General features: G+C 45.8%; 8 protein-coding genes across 9 annotated transcripts; 4 read left to right on the top strand and 4 right to left on the bottom strand.

The window, feature by feature from the left end:
* Positions 1-183: 183 nt before the first annotated feature.
* On the bottom strand, positions 184-846 carry LOC108619285 (uncharacterized). Its single transcript, XM_018015802.2, has one exon. It carries the CDS (start codon positions 758-760, stop codon positions 374-376), a length of 387 nt encoding a protein of 128 aa, XP_017871291.1. The 5' UTR covers positions 761-846; the 3' UTR covers positions 184-373.
* A 176-nt stretch (positions 847-1,022) lies between these two features.
* Positions 1,023-2,842, top strand: LOC108619261 (putative inositol monophosphatase 3). The gene is made up of 2 exons (XM_018015773.2): positions 1,023-1,999; positions 2,055-2,842. Exons 1-2 carry the CDS (start codon positions 1,468-1,470, stop codon positions 2,591-2,593), a joined length of 1,071 nt encoding a protein of 356 aa, XP_017871262.1. The 5' UTR covers positions 1,023-1,467; the 3' UTR covers positions 2,594-2,842.
* Positions 2,843-3,294: 452 nt separating this feature from the next.
* Positions 3,295-4,958, top strand: LOC108619244 (uncharacterized). The gene has a single exon (XM_018015747.2). It carries the CDS (start codon positions 3,321-3,323, stop codon positions 4,956-4,958), a length of 1,638 nt encoding a protein of 545 aa, XP_017871236.1. The 5' UTR covers positions 3,295-3,320.
* Positions 4,959-5,091: 133 nt separating this feature from the next.
* LOC108619275 (glycolipid transfer protein) lies at positions 5,092-8,339 on the top strand. Of its 2 annotated transcripts, none has more exons than XM_089475500.1 (5): positions 5,092-5,233; positions 7,377-7,497; positions 7,572-7,627; positions 7,696-7,953; positions 8,029-8,339. In XM_089475500.1, the coding sequence occupies exons 2-5, from the start codon at positions 7,383-7,385 to the stop codon at positions 8,194-8,196; spliced, it is 597 nt and encodes a 198-aa protein (XP_089331626.1). In that variant the 5' UTR covers positions 5,092-5,233; positions 7,377-7,382; the 3' UTR covers positions 8,197-8,339. The 2 variants fall into 2 exon arrangements, with proteins under 2 accessions (XP_089331626.1, XP_017871278.1); XM_018015789.2 differs by having other exon boundaries at positions 7,258-7,497.
* On the bottom strand, positions 8,322-9,271 carry LOC108619280 (uncharacterized). Its single transcript, XM_018015796.2, has 3 exons — positions 8,884-9,271; positions 8,717-8,820; positions 8,322-8,663 (listed from the first exon to the last, which is right to left on the bottom strand). Exons 1-3 carry the CDS (start codon positions 8,939-8,941, stop codon positions 8,322-8,324), a joined length of 504 nt encoding a protein of 167 aa, XP_017871285.1. The 5' UTR covers positions 8,942-9,271.
* Positions 9,272-9,397: 126 nt separating this feature from the next.
* On the bottom strand, positions 9,398-13,200 carry Grip128 (gamma-tubulin complex component 5). The gene is made up of 5 exons (XM_018015689.2): positions 12,969-13,200; positions 12,436-12,903; positions 11,768-12,373; positions 9,658-11,707; positions 9,398-9,565 (listed from the first exon to the last, which is right to left on the bottom strand). Exons 1-5 carry the CDS (start codon positions 13,041-13,043, stop codon positions 9,522-9,524), a joined length of 3,243 nt encoding a protein of 1,080 aa, XP_017871178.1. The 5' UTR covers positions 13,044-13,200; the 3' UTR covers positions 9,398-9,521.
* Positions 13,201-13,233: 33 nt separating this feature from the next.
* Positions 13,234-14,233, top strand: Alg14 (ALG14, UDP-N-acetylglucosaminyltransferase subunit). Its single transcript, XM_018015790.2, has one exon. It carries the CDS (start codon positions 13,310-13,312, stop codon positions 13,877-13,879), a length of 570 nt encoding a protein of 189 aa, XP_017871279.1. The 5' UTR covers positions 13,234-13,309; the 3' UTR covers positions 13,880-14,233.
* Positions 14,229-17,313, bottom strand: mh (DNA-dependent metalloprotease SPRTN). Its single transcript, XM_018015725.2, has 4 exons — positions 16,944-17,313; positions 16,641-16,877; positions 16,243-16,569; positions 14,229-16,168 (listed from the first exon to the last, which is right to left on the bottom strand). The coding sequence occupies exons 1-4, from the start codon at positions 17,031-17,033 to the stop codon at positions 14,441-14,443; spliced, it is 2,382 nt and encodes a 793-aa protein (XP_017871214.1). The 5' UTR covers positions 17,034-17,313; the 3' UTR covers positions 14,229-14,440.
* Positions 17,314-17,480: the final 167 nt, after the last annotated feature.

Raw genomic sequence — 17,480 nt, 5'->3', positions numbered from 1 at the left:
GCCTACCATTACGTTCGTTCACCATTTGGCCACATAGCTTTCGCTAGTTTAAATCGAGCGCCGCTCGGAATCGTCAAAGCTTTGATTGCACGTTGCATACGCGTAAATGTGTAAATAGTTGAAAAGCTCATATGCAAAAGCTGTTATGCGAATGCCGTTATGGAAGAGAAACGGAGAAATATATTCTGTTTTAAAACTTGTATAAATTCGGTTTATTAGAACTTGAACTTTCGCTGGTATACAATGATGAGCATCGGACATATTGATGAACATCTAAGGTATTTTGTACATATGCATGTACGTACGTACGACTGTATGTGTGAGTATATGGTGTATGTGTGCTCCTTTGGCCCATTATAGCTCAGCAGTTACATTACTCGCCACCTCGGGCGCCGTCCTCCTCGTCAACGTCCACCCAGCCGTCATCGCTGAGCTCGGCTGCTGTATCGTTGTCATCGGCTACGGCCACCACGCTGGTGTCATCTTCCGTGGAACCGGAATTGGTGTTGCTGCTGCTGGTAACCACAGCTGTTGACCAGCCAGTTGTTGGCGGCATGTCGTCTATCTGCCGCTGGGTGACGGGTGTCTCGGAGGTCGACTCGCTGGTGGTAGATAGCGCTGTTTCGGTGGCTGTAGCCGTTGCAGATGATGGCCTGCCTGCATCAATAGCGGCTTTTATTTTGTTGCGCCTTCGTACAGATTCATATTCCTCCAAATCGGACAGCTTTAGCTGAATGCTTTGCAGCTCACGTTTCAGCATAGCTATTTACGAATAGTCTTTTTTGTCGCGCACCAGAAACAGTTAGATTGCTAGGCTGCCACCTTGCCAAAAGGTTTTAAAAGCGCGCGGCAGAGATGCCAGCTTTTCGATGGTCGATTGTCATCGGGCTGCGATAAAGAATTACAATTCGGAATTAACAAAAATATAAAGAAATTACGGCAAGCACAATCAAAATTATACATTTTTATTTTCTCTACTTTAAAAAATTAGTTTAAAATTAAAAAAAAAATTTTTTTTTTTTTTCAAATATAAATTTATGTAGACGATTCTTAAATTATCGACCGACCACCACAAATTCGCATGTGACGCCTAACGTCACAATTTCTGTTGATTTATTTTGGTTTTTATACAATTGGTTTGTTTTGGAAAGCAAACACAGGGTGAAGGAACGCGACGTGTTTTTGTTGCCGCTCTCTGGCTCTCGCTCGCGCTTTATCTCTCTCAGTCCCTTCAACTGAAGACAGTGGCTAGCTATTTGTTTAATAACACACCAATGCCGCCATCGAGTTGACTTTCGGCACTTGTTGTTGGGCTCTGTTGACTCGTTTTTTTCTTTCTTTTCGTTTTGTTATATTTTTTCGGTTTTTGTTCTCTTTCAATATTTTTGTTGTGCACCTAGCATCTGTGCTGCTGATCTGGCATTGCCCGCGGGAAGTGGCACGCTGAACGACGTTGTCTGATTCCTGATGAGCAGCAAACCGTTAGACAAGATGTACGGACGCACGATACGTATAAATCGAGTTCCAGCTGCCATAACGGCCATCCTGCTGACCATTGTGCTCGTCTACTTCCTCAACTACCACAAGGATGAGCGTCCCGCCATCTATGGTATGCTGCGCAGCGACAACAAAGTGAATCTGCGCAAAATGCTTATTGCGGCTATACAGGCGGCCCAGCGTGGTGGACTCGAGGTGCTGGATGTGGCGCATTCGCGGCAGCTCAAGGAGCGCAGTAAAGGCAAAACGGCTGAAGGCGTCAACGATCCATTTACGGATGCGGATGGCCGTTCGCATTGTGTGATGAAGCAGGGCTTGCAACGCCTCTTTCCACGTGTTCGCATCTTCTCCGAGGAGGACAAGGAGCAATGCAAAGATGCGAACAGCTTCGATCTAGATCGCACGGTACTTCCAGAGACGGCCGTTGTGCCCGATGTGGCAGTCACGGCGCAGGATGTAACCATTTGGGTAGATCCGCTGGATGCCACCAAAGAGTTTACAGGTACGAATGCTGATATGTTTGCCGGCAATCAAATCTTCACTCTTTGCTCTTCCAGAGGAGCTCTATGAGTACGTCACGACCATGGTGTGCGTTGCCGTCGCTGGTCGTCCAGTGATTGGTGTCATACATAATCCCTTCAGCGGTCAGACCGCCTGGGCGTGGGTTGGCCACAGCATGTCCGAATATCTGGATGAGTTGCGCAAGCTGCCACGCCTGAAATCGGATCAGCCCATCATCACGGTTTCTCGCTCGCATGCAGCCGCCGTAAAGGATGTGGCGCGCAATGTTTTCGGCGAGCAGGTTAGCTTGCTGACCGCTGCTGGTGCTGGCTACAAGGTGCTCCAAGTGGTGGCAAACAATGCTACCGCCTATCTGCATAGCTCCATCATCAAGAAGTGGGACATTTGTGCCGGCGAGGCCATACTGCGAGCCCTTGGCGGCACCATGACCACCCTCGATGACGAGCCAATCAACTACGGCCCCGACGATTCGCCGGTAAATAAAGGCGGCCTATTAGCCAGCTTGGAAAAGCATGAGGAGTACATGGAGCGCATCTCCAAATACCGCTCCATGCACAATGGCAAACTTAGATAATGAAGAAGTCATCGTCACCTGAATCTCCGAACTCCCTGCCGACAGCTGCTTAGTCTTAAGTTTTAGGTTAAAAGGAATCTGAAAACCGGTTTGTGCTTTGATTAGCTTTCATTTGAGCGGGGGTCATGAACCCGATTGCGTCAACGATAAATTAAAATAATTTTTTAATTTGTTTAGTTGTATAAAAATTAAATAAATGACTGATAAGCGATGTGCGGTTCACGATTTCGTTGTTGTCTGCCCAACAAATGTCAAATGTGATTTCTTTTAACAATATGTAGTGTAAAATATGTTAATTGATGTTCATTCATTCGCTTTGTCATACTGGCCGACACATACAACTCTAAAATAAACAAATAGCTATATTTAGAGAAAATGCACGCAGTTGCAGCTTTTATTTCGAAAAGAGGTCGATAATAAAATGATACACATTTTTTCAAATTGCGATCTATCGATTATTTTAGGCGCTCAGTGTTTGCTGACAGGGCTCGTGAGCCATTTATCTATTGCTTAAAATAAAAGGGAACTTAATATAGTTTTTTTTAAATCGTAAGCAAATTTAAATCTGATCTATACAAATTGTAAAAACTTAACAAATAAAAGAATTAATTTCAACATCGACGTTTACAAAAATGCATTTAGTGCTGCGTGCCAATCGTGTCACGCTCTGTAGCTCAGCTCTAACACAGACAGCTGTGCCCTGCAGCTGTCAGCTGTTTTTAAGTGCATGTTGACACTTGTGTTTAGATGTGTGAGTGTGGGCTGTGACGTACGCCGGCTGGGAGCAATGACCAGCTGCGTCACCGTCTGCAAGCGTGTCCATCACATTGAAGTCGAATGCCTTAAGGAGGCGGATAAGGTAGAATACAGTCTGCTGCTGATCAAGGGACGACTGCAGCCGATCTGTGCCAGCGCTCAGCAGCTGAAGGCGACGCTTGTGGTACATAATAGAGAGCAGGAACAGCTGACACAGCTTTCTGCCGCAAGTGAATTTAAGCTGCTCTTCGATTTGTCCCAAGAGAGTGCGACATCAGAATCAAGCTCAGGATCGGATTCAGTAAATTGTGAACTTCAGTTGCGCTGCTGCAGCGGGCAGCGTCAGCTACAGTTCATCTATCAGCCAAGGAGGAGCGCCTATCGAGTGCAGCCGCTGTACTTGGTGTGCCGCAACAGCGAGAAGGAGCCGAAGGACGAGGTAGAGCAGGAGCAGGAGACAAAGCGGCGCTGTGATTTAATTGATCTCAATTTACGTCTGGTGCAGTGCATCTATGCTCACAAACTTAGCGCTGCCGGCTATACAAATCGCACATTTACTTTGAACGGTGCCTGTCGTGTCTTTCGCTCGCAGTTGAGCTGCCAGGAGGCGCGCCAGTGCAGCGAGGACGAGCTCTGGCAGAGATTCGCCAGCGAGATACTCGCCTCCCCCGACTGGGGACAGCAACTCCAGCTGAAATTCGTCGCCTTTATAGGCTGCACATGGTACGACGGCGCCGCAGTTGCAGCTAGCGGAGATTACTCGTACGCGAACATCCGGCGGCACTTGTATGCTCACGCCGCTCTGGGCGGCGGTGGATTGGCGCTCTTTGGCAGCGGACATTTCTATGCGTGGCCGCAAAGCTTCGCCGACATTGGCGACTGCATTCGGAGCACTGAGCGCGTGGATGTGACTCGCCTGCCCGACGAGAGCAACTATCGGCACACCTACGGCGGCGTCTATGCCAGCACCCTGGGCGCCGTCTGTCACGAATTGGGCCACTGCTTCGACCTAGGACACACCCTTGAGGGTGTCATGGGCCACGGCTTCGATTACCTGAATCGCGTGCTAACCGTTGATCAGCCCACAGAGCACTTGCCACAGCGTATGGTGTCCACGCCACCAGCAGCAGCAGCAACAGCTGAGCCAACCACATCGCTGCCTCGACCACGTTTCACGCAGCTAAAGATTAATCAGCCGGCGAGCAGCAAATTCCTGGATAACTATCACGCTCAGCGACGCAACGATAGCTTCTACTTTGCCCACAATTGTGCAATTGTTCTAGCCCATCATCGTTGGCTGCAGCCCGATCTGGAGGCTAGCACCTCGGCGCCGCCGGAGGTTCAGCTGCTGGTAGCTAGCAAGGAAATTGTTTCCAGTGTGGCGCTGCGTCTCCTCGAGCTGCGCTGCAATCGCAACAGTCTGGCTGCACACTACGAGGAGTTCAAGCCGGAGCCAGCCACTCATCGCTTCCGGCTGCCCGACGCGCTCTGGCATCTGCTGGCTACGCAGAGGACGCACTACGTCTTTGTGCTGACCATTGAAGGGGATACCAAGCGTCTGGCCTTTGACGAGACGCCAGCAGCGGAGAAACCACAAGAGGAGCAGTGAAAAGAGAAGACGGCAGAGCTGTCAGCAGATTAACTAAACGAAGAGCCAGTAAAGGAGTTGAAAGAGGAGATTCAAGGAGATAGAGGTGTAGCTAAAAGAGAAGTCAGAAGAGAAGACTGAGGAGCAGCCAGAAGAAAAGACTGGAGAAGAGTCCAAAGGGGATTCTGTAGAAGATTAAGCAGACGTAAGGCCAAAGGAAACAGAAGCAAAACCCGCTTCCAAAGCAATCTAATAGAAAATAAAAAAAATTCAATTAAAAATATATTTTAAATGAGGTAAGTTTTAATTAATTTCTTATTTAAGATTATATTCTCAATTCAAGAAAGAGGTAGATAAAATATTTACATATACCATTATTTGATGAAAAATGTTAAAAGTCAAATGTAATGTCTAAAAAGAAAAAATCAGCTGTATATAAGTCCAGCTTCAGAATGATGAAAGATGTACATAAACATATATCATTTTCGGATTATTTATAGGGAATACAAAGAGCAGCTCACAGATTTAGCTGTAGAACTGAAGATACAGACCCGATTAGCTACGCTCTAGTAGCCTTAACCCTCAAGCTCTTAACGCTTAATCAAAAAGTAACACAAATTATGTATAGAGCCCATATACTCTATTTACTAAGTCAACAAGTATAGAAATGATTATTTGATAGATAAATAAATGATATTCAATGAGTCGTAAACGACGGAGTCATAGCCAGAGCCCAAAAGCTGTCCTGCCCCAATAATAGTTAAGGTTCAATTGTAATATGATTCATTGAGGAACATACATATCTCGCCCATATAATAGGAATCACGCGAATATTGACGATTCACTTTGGGGGAGCTATTGACTGAACACGCACAAGAACTGTAAGTGGCTCCATGTGTCTGCTAAAAGAGCTCAAATCGTAAGAGAGCGACGAACTGAATCAGAATTTGAGACAGGTTTATTTGGCAGAGAGGAAAAGAGCGCGAGAGAGGGACACAAAGAGAGAGAGGGAGAGAATGAGTGGGCACAAGAGCTTTAAGACTCTCGCCACGATTGTTGCCTAAGTCAAGTGGGTTAAAGCTGCTGCGTTGTCAGCAGTGCGGCACAGTGGGGCAAACACTGTCGAATAGCGCGCGATTCATACAATGTAAGCTAGTTGTTAAGAAACAAGAAGAAAATGCATTTATTAAGCAGAATTATATATAGAGAATGTCATTATTCAAGAGAAGTGGCAGCAGCTATCAGGGCAGAAGATGTATTTCTATGATAATTATCAAAAAGATCTCTACATACAATATAACAAATCTATAATACAGAAAGAATATATATAAAAAAATATATAAAAAATAAAACAGAAGAGATGCGTAACAAATTCACTATATTGCATTCAAATGAACTAGTGAACTAGTTCATGAGCTTGGATAAACGATTGGAAATACCGTGTTATTCCATTGACAGATTTCAGTACTGGTTCAACTGAACTATACATCTATAGTCCACAAGAAATAGAATCGTCTAGAGCTGAACTAGTTGAGCAAATTGAATCAATTGAACTAATTAAACTATTTGTAAGACCGCAGCTGCAGAAGCTACTAAAAATACTTGAGCAGCATATTGATAATACATTTTAGATATTTAAATATACATACATTTGTATATATATGCATATATATAAAATGAATTTAACCCACTTGATTAATAATTCAATATTTTTATATGAATCATTTATTTGGCTTATCGTATATATTATTATTAATATTACTTATCTTGTATACATATAACTTGAGCTAAATTAACAAATGACTCATTAAAAAAAAAAAAAAAGAATTCGTATGAATGCTTTTAATTCATTTTAATATTCAAGAACTGAAATTCAAATTTTGCGCTGCGTTTCGCTCACACGCGAACCACTGTGCCGCACTGATAGTTGCTGTAATACAAAAAAAAAAAAAAAAAAAAAAAAAAACAAGAACGAAAAACTAGTATTTCTCAGTGACTTTTCCGTATTATTTTAATTTGTGCCGCTTTAGTTCGCCATTCGATAATGAAAAAATATTTTGATAGACACAAAAAAAAAAAAAAAAAGAAGCAAAACAAGAACAAAATCAAAATAAAAAAAATAACAATATTTGGCACTGATAAGATAAAATAAATATAACAAACGGTGCCCACATACATATACACAAAAAAGAGTCATATATTTGGCGCTCAATACAACAGCAACAACAATATTTATAATAACAACAACAACAACAACTAGTGCAGAAGACACGACTAAACGATTGCGTTGGCTAATTGGGGGCGCTCATTCACATTTCAGACCTCAGCTGGAGCAGCGGTAGCAACAGTAGCAGCTCGAATCGATCCTATTTATATACATATATATATATATATATACATATACATAGACAATATATCATTCATCATATATATATATAGACAGCTATGGCTGATGCCCGCATACAGTTCAAGGTGCTGAAGGGCTTTCCCACCCCGGCGGAGGATAAGATCGAGACGCAGGCGTTTCTGAATGCGGCCAAGGAGATTGTAACTGTAATTGGTAAGTTGGGCCAATGGATTTTTGGATCGATCGATCGATCATGCAAGTAATTGTTTATCTAAATACCCGCACAGAGACCTTTGGCAAACTCTTCACGCCCGTTATCAAAGATATGAATGGGAATATAAACGTAAGTCTGTGGACAGTAAATTGTCCATGTGTATGATCTAATGTCTTGATTATGCTTCGATTTGATAGAAACTAACCAAGGTCTATGGCACAGACATCCTGAAATACAAGTATCTGGAAGACATGATAGTGCTGAATGTGAATGTCGACGACTATGCAGCGACGGCGCTGCTCTGGCTGAAGCGCGGCCTCCAGCTGATCTGCACCTTCTTCGAGAACATCTACAACGATGCACAGAACAAGGAGACGCTTAAGCCGCATCTGCAGGATGCGTATGAGAAAACGCTGAAGCCCTATCATGGCTTCATCGTGCAGAGCACGATCAAGGTGAGTCCATTCCATCGCATCGCATCCATTTGCCTGCTCGATCGTAGCGCTAACAAACTTCGACCATGTTTACAGATCATCTATAGCTGGGTGCCCACGCGTAGCCAGCTGCTTGGCCAGGGACCAGCGCAGCTGGAGAACATGGAGGTGCTGACCAATTATTTGCCTACAATGCGAACGCATCTGGATCGGATTGATGCCCTACTGAAGGCGCACAATTTGGATGATGCGAGCAAAGTGTGATTTGCCATATGCTTTAGCTCTTTAGCCTAAGATCTACTAGAATAGACAATGCTTTAAATATTTAGGAATACACATAAAGAAACACACAAGCACACATACATATTTAATGTTTTATCACATAAACTTTATAGCTGCCCATTTGATTTAAGTGCATTTGTGTTCCTCTTGTCTGTGGCCAGGCTGCAAACGTGGCAGATGAGCGCCGTTAGCGCCTCCAGTCCGATGAGCACAAATTGTGCATGCGATAGCAAGTGCAGCCAGAGGTTGGCATAGACGACGGCCAGACGCAAGTAGACCAAGGCAGGCAACAGCACACAGGGCGTCAGTGTTAGAAACAGCCACATGGTCGTGGCATTTGTGGTCAGATTGATGGAGTAGCTGGCATAGAGACGCAACCACTCAGTGCCAACGGCCAGCACGTAGGCCAGCAGCATGGCCAGACCCGTATAGTTCCACAGCAGATGCGACTGCAAGCATTACAGTTAGTTATAGAGTAGTTCCCAGTTAGGCCAACTCTTACCCAGAAGCAGAGATGCAGCAAATAGCTGACGCTCCAGAGTATTGAGACATAGGCGTTTGCTTGCAACAACATTTGCAAGATTAAATTCGACTTTTGTGGTATTACTGCAAGATTAATGTGTAATCAATTTCTATTTTTATTCAAATTAGTTTTCTTTTCACACAAACATGGCTGGCCATAATAATAGTAGCTGTTGCTACTTTTAATTTCCATATCCACTTCCATCTGTATGGGTGCAAAAACTACCAAATGCCGCTTTGCATTTTATTTACTTTGTTATTGCCGGCCTCGGTTGCCAGGACAACGATAAACAATGTTTGCTTGCCATTAGACAGAAATGGGGCTTTAACTAAATATTTATTTGCAATTCAAACAATTGCAGTTAACGTGTTGCCAATTAATTTTATGATGGGCAGCACTGCACAACATTTATCAAGATCGCCAATTGCATGTATCGATGCATATGTATCGATATGCAAAGTTGGCGCTGCCAGACTTACAACTAGTTTATTACAATATTAACGGACAGATGGAGACAGAGAGAGGGAGAAACGAGAAAGAGATAACGATGGAGAAGCTCAGCTTACTCCGTCTGGGTAAATTATTTATGAAAATTTAATCATGAAATATAAGGATGCCGTAAAAATTGTAATTTCGTTTTTTTAATGAATAAAATTCTAATAGCATGTCACAGCACTTAATATTTATATAAATACGCTTAATGTGATTTATTATACTACAATTGTAAATTGTACAATTAATTTATTTTATTTCAATACTTTATTTTAGATTAGCTGAGATTCGTTTAACAGGGCAGACTCGAGCTGATGGCCACCTCCAGAGAGTTTACTGCAAATAGAGAGGGATAGCGAAAAAGAGAGAGAGAGTCCGATTAGTTTGAGAATCGTGTAAATATTTTTGCGACTTGAAATATCACTTACAAAACTTTTGATCATGCTTGTAGACGAGATTCGTCAGGATGCCGGCCATCATCTGATGGCAACGTATATAGGTGCTCTCAATCTCGCCGACTTGATTGAGGGCCAAGTACTCCATGGCCTTGTTGGCCTCCTCGGTATGGTAATAGCTATCGGCTTCATCCAGACTCAGTGTATTGTCGGAGCTTATGTCGAGGCTGAGAGCATGGGACACATTCAGATAGTTGCCGCAGCTATTCCACTCCATGTCCAGCACAAATATCAAATGAAAGATCTGCTCCAGAGCACTGTGAAACTCATCAAATTCCTCGGTTAGCAGGCAGTGCTTGCATATGGAGTCCAGGTACTCCTCATGCAGTTTCGCCAGCTCACGTATCGTAAACACCTTCGGCAGCTGTTCCTCGAAGTGGGCGCCAATGGCCTGCAGCACATGGGTGCATAGATGTGTGTGCAGGCTGCTGATCATGCTGATCAGCCAGAAGCGTAAAATTTCCAATCGGCGCACCGTCAATCCAACCAGATCGAGCGGACCGTATACCTCTGTGCCCTTGCGCTTGATGAAGTGCATGTTCTCCAGCTTCCATATGGCCCACTTGACCTTCAGCATCAGACGCCAAATCCTGTTATAGGATAGCATTTGGTTCGCCGTAATGATGCGGTCTAGAGCCGGTGACATCATATAGGCCATAGCAATTGCATTCAGCGCCTCGTACACCTTGAGGGAATGAGCGCGCGAACGTGAGATGACCTCCACATACAGCTCACAGGCCATGTTCGGATAGTGACGGTCCAGAATGTCGTACAGTTCCGTGGTCAGGTCCGACGACGACGCCCAATTCTGACCGGACTCGATTTGGCGAAAGAGACTGATGTAGAACGGATACATTATATAGTCTGCCTGGAACATGAGCACGTGCCGCAGGAAGTGCACGTGGTCGGCTATGACCAGTTCCTCGCGATACCAATGCATCATATATTGGTTGGCTTGATCGCAACGCTGTCGCAGCACCTTGCTCAGAGCACGGGGCATCACTTGCGGCAGCTGCAGCTTGGTGCACTTCTCCAATGCTTCAAGTATGTCGAGCACCTGCAACGGCACCGGCTCCTGCTCCATTTTGATGGCACACGCCCGGTCGCTTCGTATGTGTTGATTGAACATGCCCATTAGCCGGCGATCGCCGACTCGGGCGGTGGCCATCAGAGTCTGGTCGAAAAACTGGGACAACTTGTGAGGGCTCGGATTTAAAATGCTTTCGCGCCGTCGACCCTTAGGCTGAGCGCAGCCAGCAAAGATTTTGAGCTCGTCAAAGTATTGCCTGATCAGGTCATCGTGCAGCGGCCTCAATTGGTGCGTGGAGTTCACCAAATCGCCCAGCAAATTGATGATCGCCAGCAATTCCTGTGTCTCGCCCGACTCCATGGCGTACGTGATGAGCAGCCTATAGAATTCACAGTGCTGCAGCTCCGCCAGAATTGCTTTGTGCTCCGACGGCGCGTCCTCAGGCAAGCGACGCTCGCATATGCCCTGGCCATCGGCGCTGCTGTATTCCACAATGAACTCGAGCCGGCTGTCATTCAGCTCGGCATGCCGCCACCAATTGTCGCTGATTTCACAGAAGCGCCGCAGCGTCATCAACAGCAGCGCGGTGACCATCTTCTGGTAGGTCACATGCATCCGAGTGTGCCTGTAGAGCTTGGTCAGCAGATAGGCGCTCCTCAGATGCGGCGGGGCATCAACAACGGCATCGGAAGCGACCAGCTGAAGCTCCTGCAGCTGCCTGAACTGCTCTCGCATTTGGAGCACAAGGCCGATCAGCGTTACGCCCGACTCCTTCTTGCCAGACGCCTTGTCCAGCAGCCGTCGCTCGAAGACTAACAGCTGCTGCACGATCGGCTGCATGAGATCGCGCAAGCCACCAGCGAAGCACTCCAGGGTGCCCGTTGTCGTCTTACCGCCAGTGGGGCGCAGCAGATCCTTGACCAATTGACGCAGCCGGTACATGGCCTGCAAGGCCGGCTGCACCTCCTCGTCCAGCGTGCTCTTGAGTGTGCCCTGTGGGAAGACTTAAATTGTCGTGGTTTGCACTACTTCGATGCATCGCAAATCACTCACATGGCTAACGCTGCAGATGGACACATTCGAGCGGACGCTAATTTCCAGTTTCTCTGGCCGCACCTCAAAGAAGCAACAATCGACGGGCTCGAAAAACATGAAGATGATCTCTCGGAGCAGGCACATTTCGTTGACCGTCTTGGGCAGCGACTGCTTGATCAGGCTGCGCGAATACCTATTCACATGCTGGACATGGGCAATGGCAAAGTTGGCACAGGGGTTTTTGGTTGGCGTCAGCGTATGGACATTGATGTCGTCGCGCCACCAATGCGAGTGGACCGCTTTGGCCATATGATCGACACTGTAATTGCTGACATCTATGGGCGGCCGTGGTGGCTCCAGCGCCTTCAGCTTGGGTAGTGTGCACCAGTTGTGGCGCGACTGTATGCCACTGAAGGAAATGTACTCCGGCTGTATAATGGTGAACGTTGTCTTTTTCTGCCCAGCTGGCCGCTGGGGCGCCGGTACATAGGTATTTGTGCCAATGGGATAAGCTCGGCAGTTGGCATACACTATCGCCATTTCCTTCTGATCCAGGCTCATCACGGCATCTTGCTCTGGCTCGTAGTATGAGCTCTCCTCGCTGCTGGTTTCCTCGCTCCAGTCCTTAAAGGGAACAATGCATAACATTACAACTTGAAAGTGCAATAAACGAAGGGATAACCTACACTTAGAGTGGTATCACTGTCGTAGTGTTCGATGGGAATCAAATCTTCGCGTAGATATGCCCCCCAATTGATTTCGAATTCAACAGGATTCGGTTTGGTCAGAAATTCAGGCGTATTGAAGGCCGGGGCTGATTGGATTGCAGCTCGTATGGCCAGAAGACGCTCCTCCATCAATAGCCGGTTGCGTCGATGCATCTGAATCGGTTCGTATGCCATGTGCAGGAGGAAATCAAGAATGGAATATTGTACATCCACTTCGTAGTGATCCTTCCACACTCCATGGTTCATAATCACAGAGCCCAAGAAGCGTACGGCTCTCGCCTGATGCATCAAGCCCTCATAGTGGAAGCGATCGACCAGATTTTCGACGGACCGGCTCACCTCATGACTGTTGGTGCTCAGGTAGCGATGGTTGCGTACCTTGTGCACTGCATAGTGCAATAGCGAGTTAAGCTTACCATTGGGTAACTGCAATAGTGTGCAAAACTCTTGTTCATTGAATGGAAATTTATTTATTTATTTATTTGACTTACGTCCTTTCCAACTAAGCACTTCACTAGCTTCTCCAATTTCCGCAAAACATCCGGGTAGCGTGGATCTTCTGCCATTCTTTAACTCTGGATGCTGTCAAAGCAATTGCGCAGTTGATTAAAATTCGCTCACATCAGATTAAAAACCAATAAGTTCGAACAAATGTTTTTGACAACTTATTTAAATGTTTCCTTTACGCATTCTGAGCAGCAATGCGCAAAATTGCGCAAAGCGCATTTAATCGAGTGACCATACCAACGACTTGGGGTGACCCGATATTTGTTATCGAAAAAACGTAAACAACTGTAAATTCCGACACTTGATTGGATTTTGTCAACGAAAAATGTGTCCAAATAATCGAACGGCTCAGCCCATCTATGTCATCCTCGGCTCCGGCGGACACACAGCCGAAATGTGTAAAATCAATCAGGCCCTAATGCAGCACGATGACCTTAAGCAATACCAATCCGTACGTTATATTGTGGCCAACAGCGACGACACTTCGGAAAAGCAAATCCGCTCCGCTTTGCCGGCTTTAAAGGACAGCGACTTTATACGCGTGCCGCGCAGCCGCAGCGTCGGCCAAAGTTGGCTCACCAGCATATTTACTACGCTGTGGGCCTTGCTCTGGAGCTGCTGGCTCGTTTGGCGCGATCGGCCCAAGCTCGTACTCTGCAACGGACCCGGCACCTGTGTGCCCTATTGCTATGCGGCATATCTATGGCGCCTGCTCGGCCGCCTGCCCGCCCACAGCAAGATCGTGTTTGTGGAGAGCTATTGCCGAGTCGAGACGCTCTCGCTGAGCGGTCGCCTTCTGTTGCCACTCGTGGACATGTTCGTTGTCCATTGGCCGGCGCTAGCGACTCGCTACGCCAAAAAGTCGAACTTGCGTTATTTTGGCAGAATTTTATAAGCAATTAAAAATAAATTGTATTGCAAAACAAACTGTATTGCCACTAGATGAATAATCCCATGGAGAGTATATGCATTAAGCTTATGGAAATGAACGGGAGTGCCCGACTGGCAGACACCCTGATCCCTGGCCAGAGCTGCACTTCGAATCATTCATGTTCCATCCAGTCTACCTCTCTTGCATGTATTGTTTTGTCTCACTCCATTTCATGGCATCTAGTGCTCTCAACCAAAGTTATCTCTTTCTATATACATATGCATATACACACATATATACATATGCCACCCCTCCTTTGTTTATATTGATATGCAATGACTTCCGTTAACACAATAAATTTTCGCAGCATACATACATATATTATAAATATAATTTTTTATTTGTTTATTTTTTTTCCAGCCTCAACTAGTTTAATGTGTGTAAAAAAAAAATAAATGGAAATTTAAGATGAGCGAAAGAGAGTTGATAAACAAAAATATTTGAATGGGCACATCTAAAACTTCCGATATTCAAGCAGAAAATACCTAACGGACAACTTGAGTAGTATACATAGATATAGCTAAATTATTTGGAGCGCTTGCAGATGTTGCGATGCGCTTCCATTTGGTGGCCAAGCAGCTCCTGGCCGCATTTGGGACACTCTGTGGTCTGCTTGTAGAGTGAGCGCTGGCGCATCTGACGCGGTGTCATGTCATTCTCACTGGTCCTGGCCGACTCACTGGACGAACTGGATGAGCTGAGATCTAAGGCAGCAATGTCGGCACTCGAGTAGCCGGAGCTCTTCAAAATCTGACGCTTTGATGTTGCGGACTTGCGCTTGTTCACCTTTGGCTTATGTTTGTTGTTTGGCTTGTTGATGCTGTTGCTGTCGCCAGGCAGTGGGGCGTTCGGCTTAATGGTTGGCGGCGGCACCCTGATGGTGATGCTGCAGCCGTCAAGATGATTGGAAAACTCGGAACGCTTCATTTTCTCAAAGCAAATGGGACAGGTGGTTATGTCGTTGCCAGCATCGTATTGATAGCGCGAACTGCAGGGCACCACATCATTCTCACGCTGGAACTCCTGCAGGAGCGTGTCCTCGCCGAACAGATCATCGATGATCGACTGATCGGCCAGCTCAGCGGCAGCACTCAGTTCACTGATGCTATCATCGTACTCATCATCAATCATGAAGATTTCATCGTCCCCATACAGCGTCTCATCCTCCATCACCTCACGCTTGATGTTGATGGTGCGCTCCTGGCTGGACAATTGTGAAGTCTTCTTGGCAACGTTTGGTGTCGGCGCCTTGGGCACCGGCTTCACATCGTCGTCGCTGTCTGAAATATTAATGACAGGCTCGACCACATCGCATACCATTACATCCTTATCGTAGGACACCCAGCCGTCGATATTTTGGGAAACCCGACGACGCTTGCTTGGATTGTTTTGCTTGAATTCTGGCTCCTGCTTGATCTCCTTCTTCACCTTTACCTCCATCTTCTCCTTCTTTTGATTATCGTTTTCGAAACGCTTTGACCACACCTCACGCAAATGATTGCGATTGACAGTGTCCGACAAGCGAGCAGGGCTGGCAGTGGCGTCGGTACTGCCGTTGGTCAAACTGTAGCCCTTGCCGTGCATTTCATCTCGGTTCGATGAAGTGGCTTTGGTATCGCCTTTGCTGTCCTCGTCGGCGCTACTTAGATCGATCAGGTCTTTGAAGCCAACCACATTGTCACGCCTCTTGGTGCCAGAGCTTGGCGCGAGGCCACCAAGGGGGTTGTTCGATAAGCCCGGATATGATGTGGGCGGAAAGGCACCCGGCAGACCGAGAGCCGGCTGCACTTGTGGCAATAGGTTAACTGTATGTTTTGGCTTGCCAAAATAGTTGCGTATATCATCACCAGCTGTTGTTGTTGTTGTTTCATTCTTGAATTTGGTTGTGTACTTCGGGCCTTTGGGTTTTGGCATTGATTTGCTGCCAGGTGGCTTGGGTGGCTCGCTCACCTTTTCGAAGGTGCCGCCGCAATCGCGCTGATGCTTGGCCCACCATTGATCGCTCGGGCCGGGCGGGCGGTTCGAGGTGCGCTTCACCCAGCCCTGGAAAGGATTGTGATACTGGCAGACTCCATTGCAGCGCCAGATGTGAGTCTTATAGGCATCCACCTCATCGTGAAAGGTATGATAGACAGTAATATTGGTGCCAGCCACTTTATTAATGATGCCCATGATGCGCTTAAAGTTTGGTCCATGTCCGCCATTACCCTCGCGTATATTGAGCACAAAGCAATAGGCGTGTATCATTTCGTGCTGTCAAAATGGAACACAAATCGCATAGATTCAGATGATATACCGAAAAGCATAAATGGGTTTCGTGAGCTCACCAGTAATGTTTCGACTAAGTCCTTGCGTGGACGCAGCTTCAGCAGCGGCTCACTGAGCCGTATGATTACCTCCTTAACGAATCGATTACCACGCTGATAGCAAATGCCAGCACAGGAATACATGCGCTTGCTCCACTCCACAACAACGGCGCCCAGACGCTTCTGAAAGAACTTCTGATCGAAGCGGACAAACATGGCAAATATGTCGGGTGTGGGATCAACTAGCTCCCACTCCGGATGCACTAGATTTTGTGTCTGATCCAAATAGTTATTGTAACCAACTGGCGAAGAGCTGGGTGCCTTCATTAGGTCCATATTTTCCTTGCGCTGCATACATACATCAAGATAAGGTTTAATAGAAATAAGAAGCGTTGCAATGGGAATTGTGTTATATTTACGCTTGGAGGTGTGTCCTTGTTTAGATCTCTATTATTTTTGTTGTTGTTATTCTTCGTGTTGTTGCTGCTGTTGCTAGAACTTGGTTTAGAGCTGGTCATGTCGAGGGCAAAGACTTCTTCATTGTCAACAGTCTCATTGTCGCTGACGTCTGCATCTTCGGCATTTATTTCGGCCTGAAGCTTCAGAGCCAATTGGTAGTCACTATCATCATGACCAGACTCCATCTCAGGCTTTTCCTAATCACAGAGTAACAAATTCAGACTTTTGTCTTTTGTGTGTGCAAAAACTGCGTTGTAACTTACACGAGCTGTTTCCGACTTGCTGTCAGATTTTTCGCCATTGAGCTGCTCCTGTAATTTCAGTGCAAATAAATAGTCCGGATCATCGGACATTTCGTATACAGTAAATGTAATTCGATGCGACCCGGCTACAATAGGCAACGTCAACGTTCTTTAAAATTCGCAACAATGTCGCGGCTAATGCGCGGCCAGAATACAGCTGTGTGATTTGGAATTTCTGGCAGCACCGTACAAGTATATTTTTCGATAAATATTTGCTGCCCTCTGTTATTATGTTATGACGACATGTTATATTGAAATGACAAATGTTTCAAATTTTTCTACTTTTGAAACTAAATATTGCAGGCCTACTTTTCTAACTGCTACTACTATTAAGCCTACAGCAGCAATTAATTATATATATATATATATATGTATATGTATATATACATATATATATTATATATATATATATGTATATGTATATATTGGTATTGATTGGTTCGCCAAATAAATATGTGTGCTTTCGATAAATTTGTAAAAATGTATCGATCAGCGGCT

Source organism: Drosophila arizonae, chromosome X (assembly GCF_054131065.1).
Source record: "Drosophila arizonae isolate 15081-1271.41 chromosome X, UAZ_ARI_1.0, whole genome shotgun sequence".
Classification (NCBI taxonomy): Eukaryota; Metazoa; Arthropoda; class Insecta; order Diptera; family Drosophilidae; genus Drosophila; species Drosophila arizonae.
Note: the sequence above shows the minus strand (reverse complement) of the source record. Positions and strands in the feature narration are given on the sequence as shown.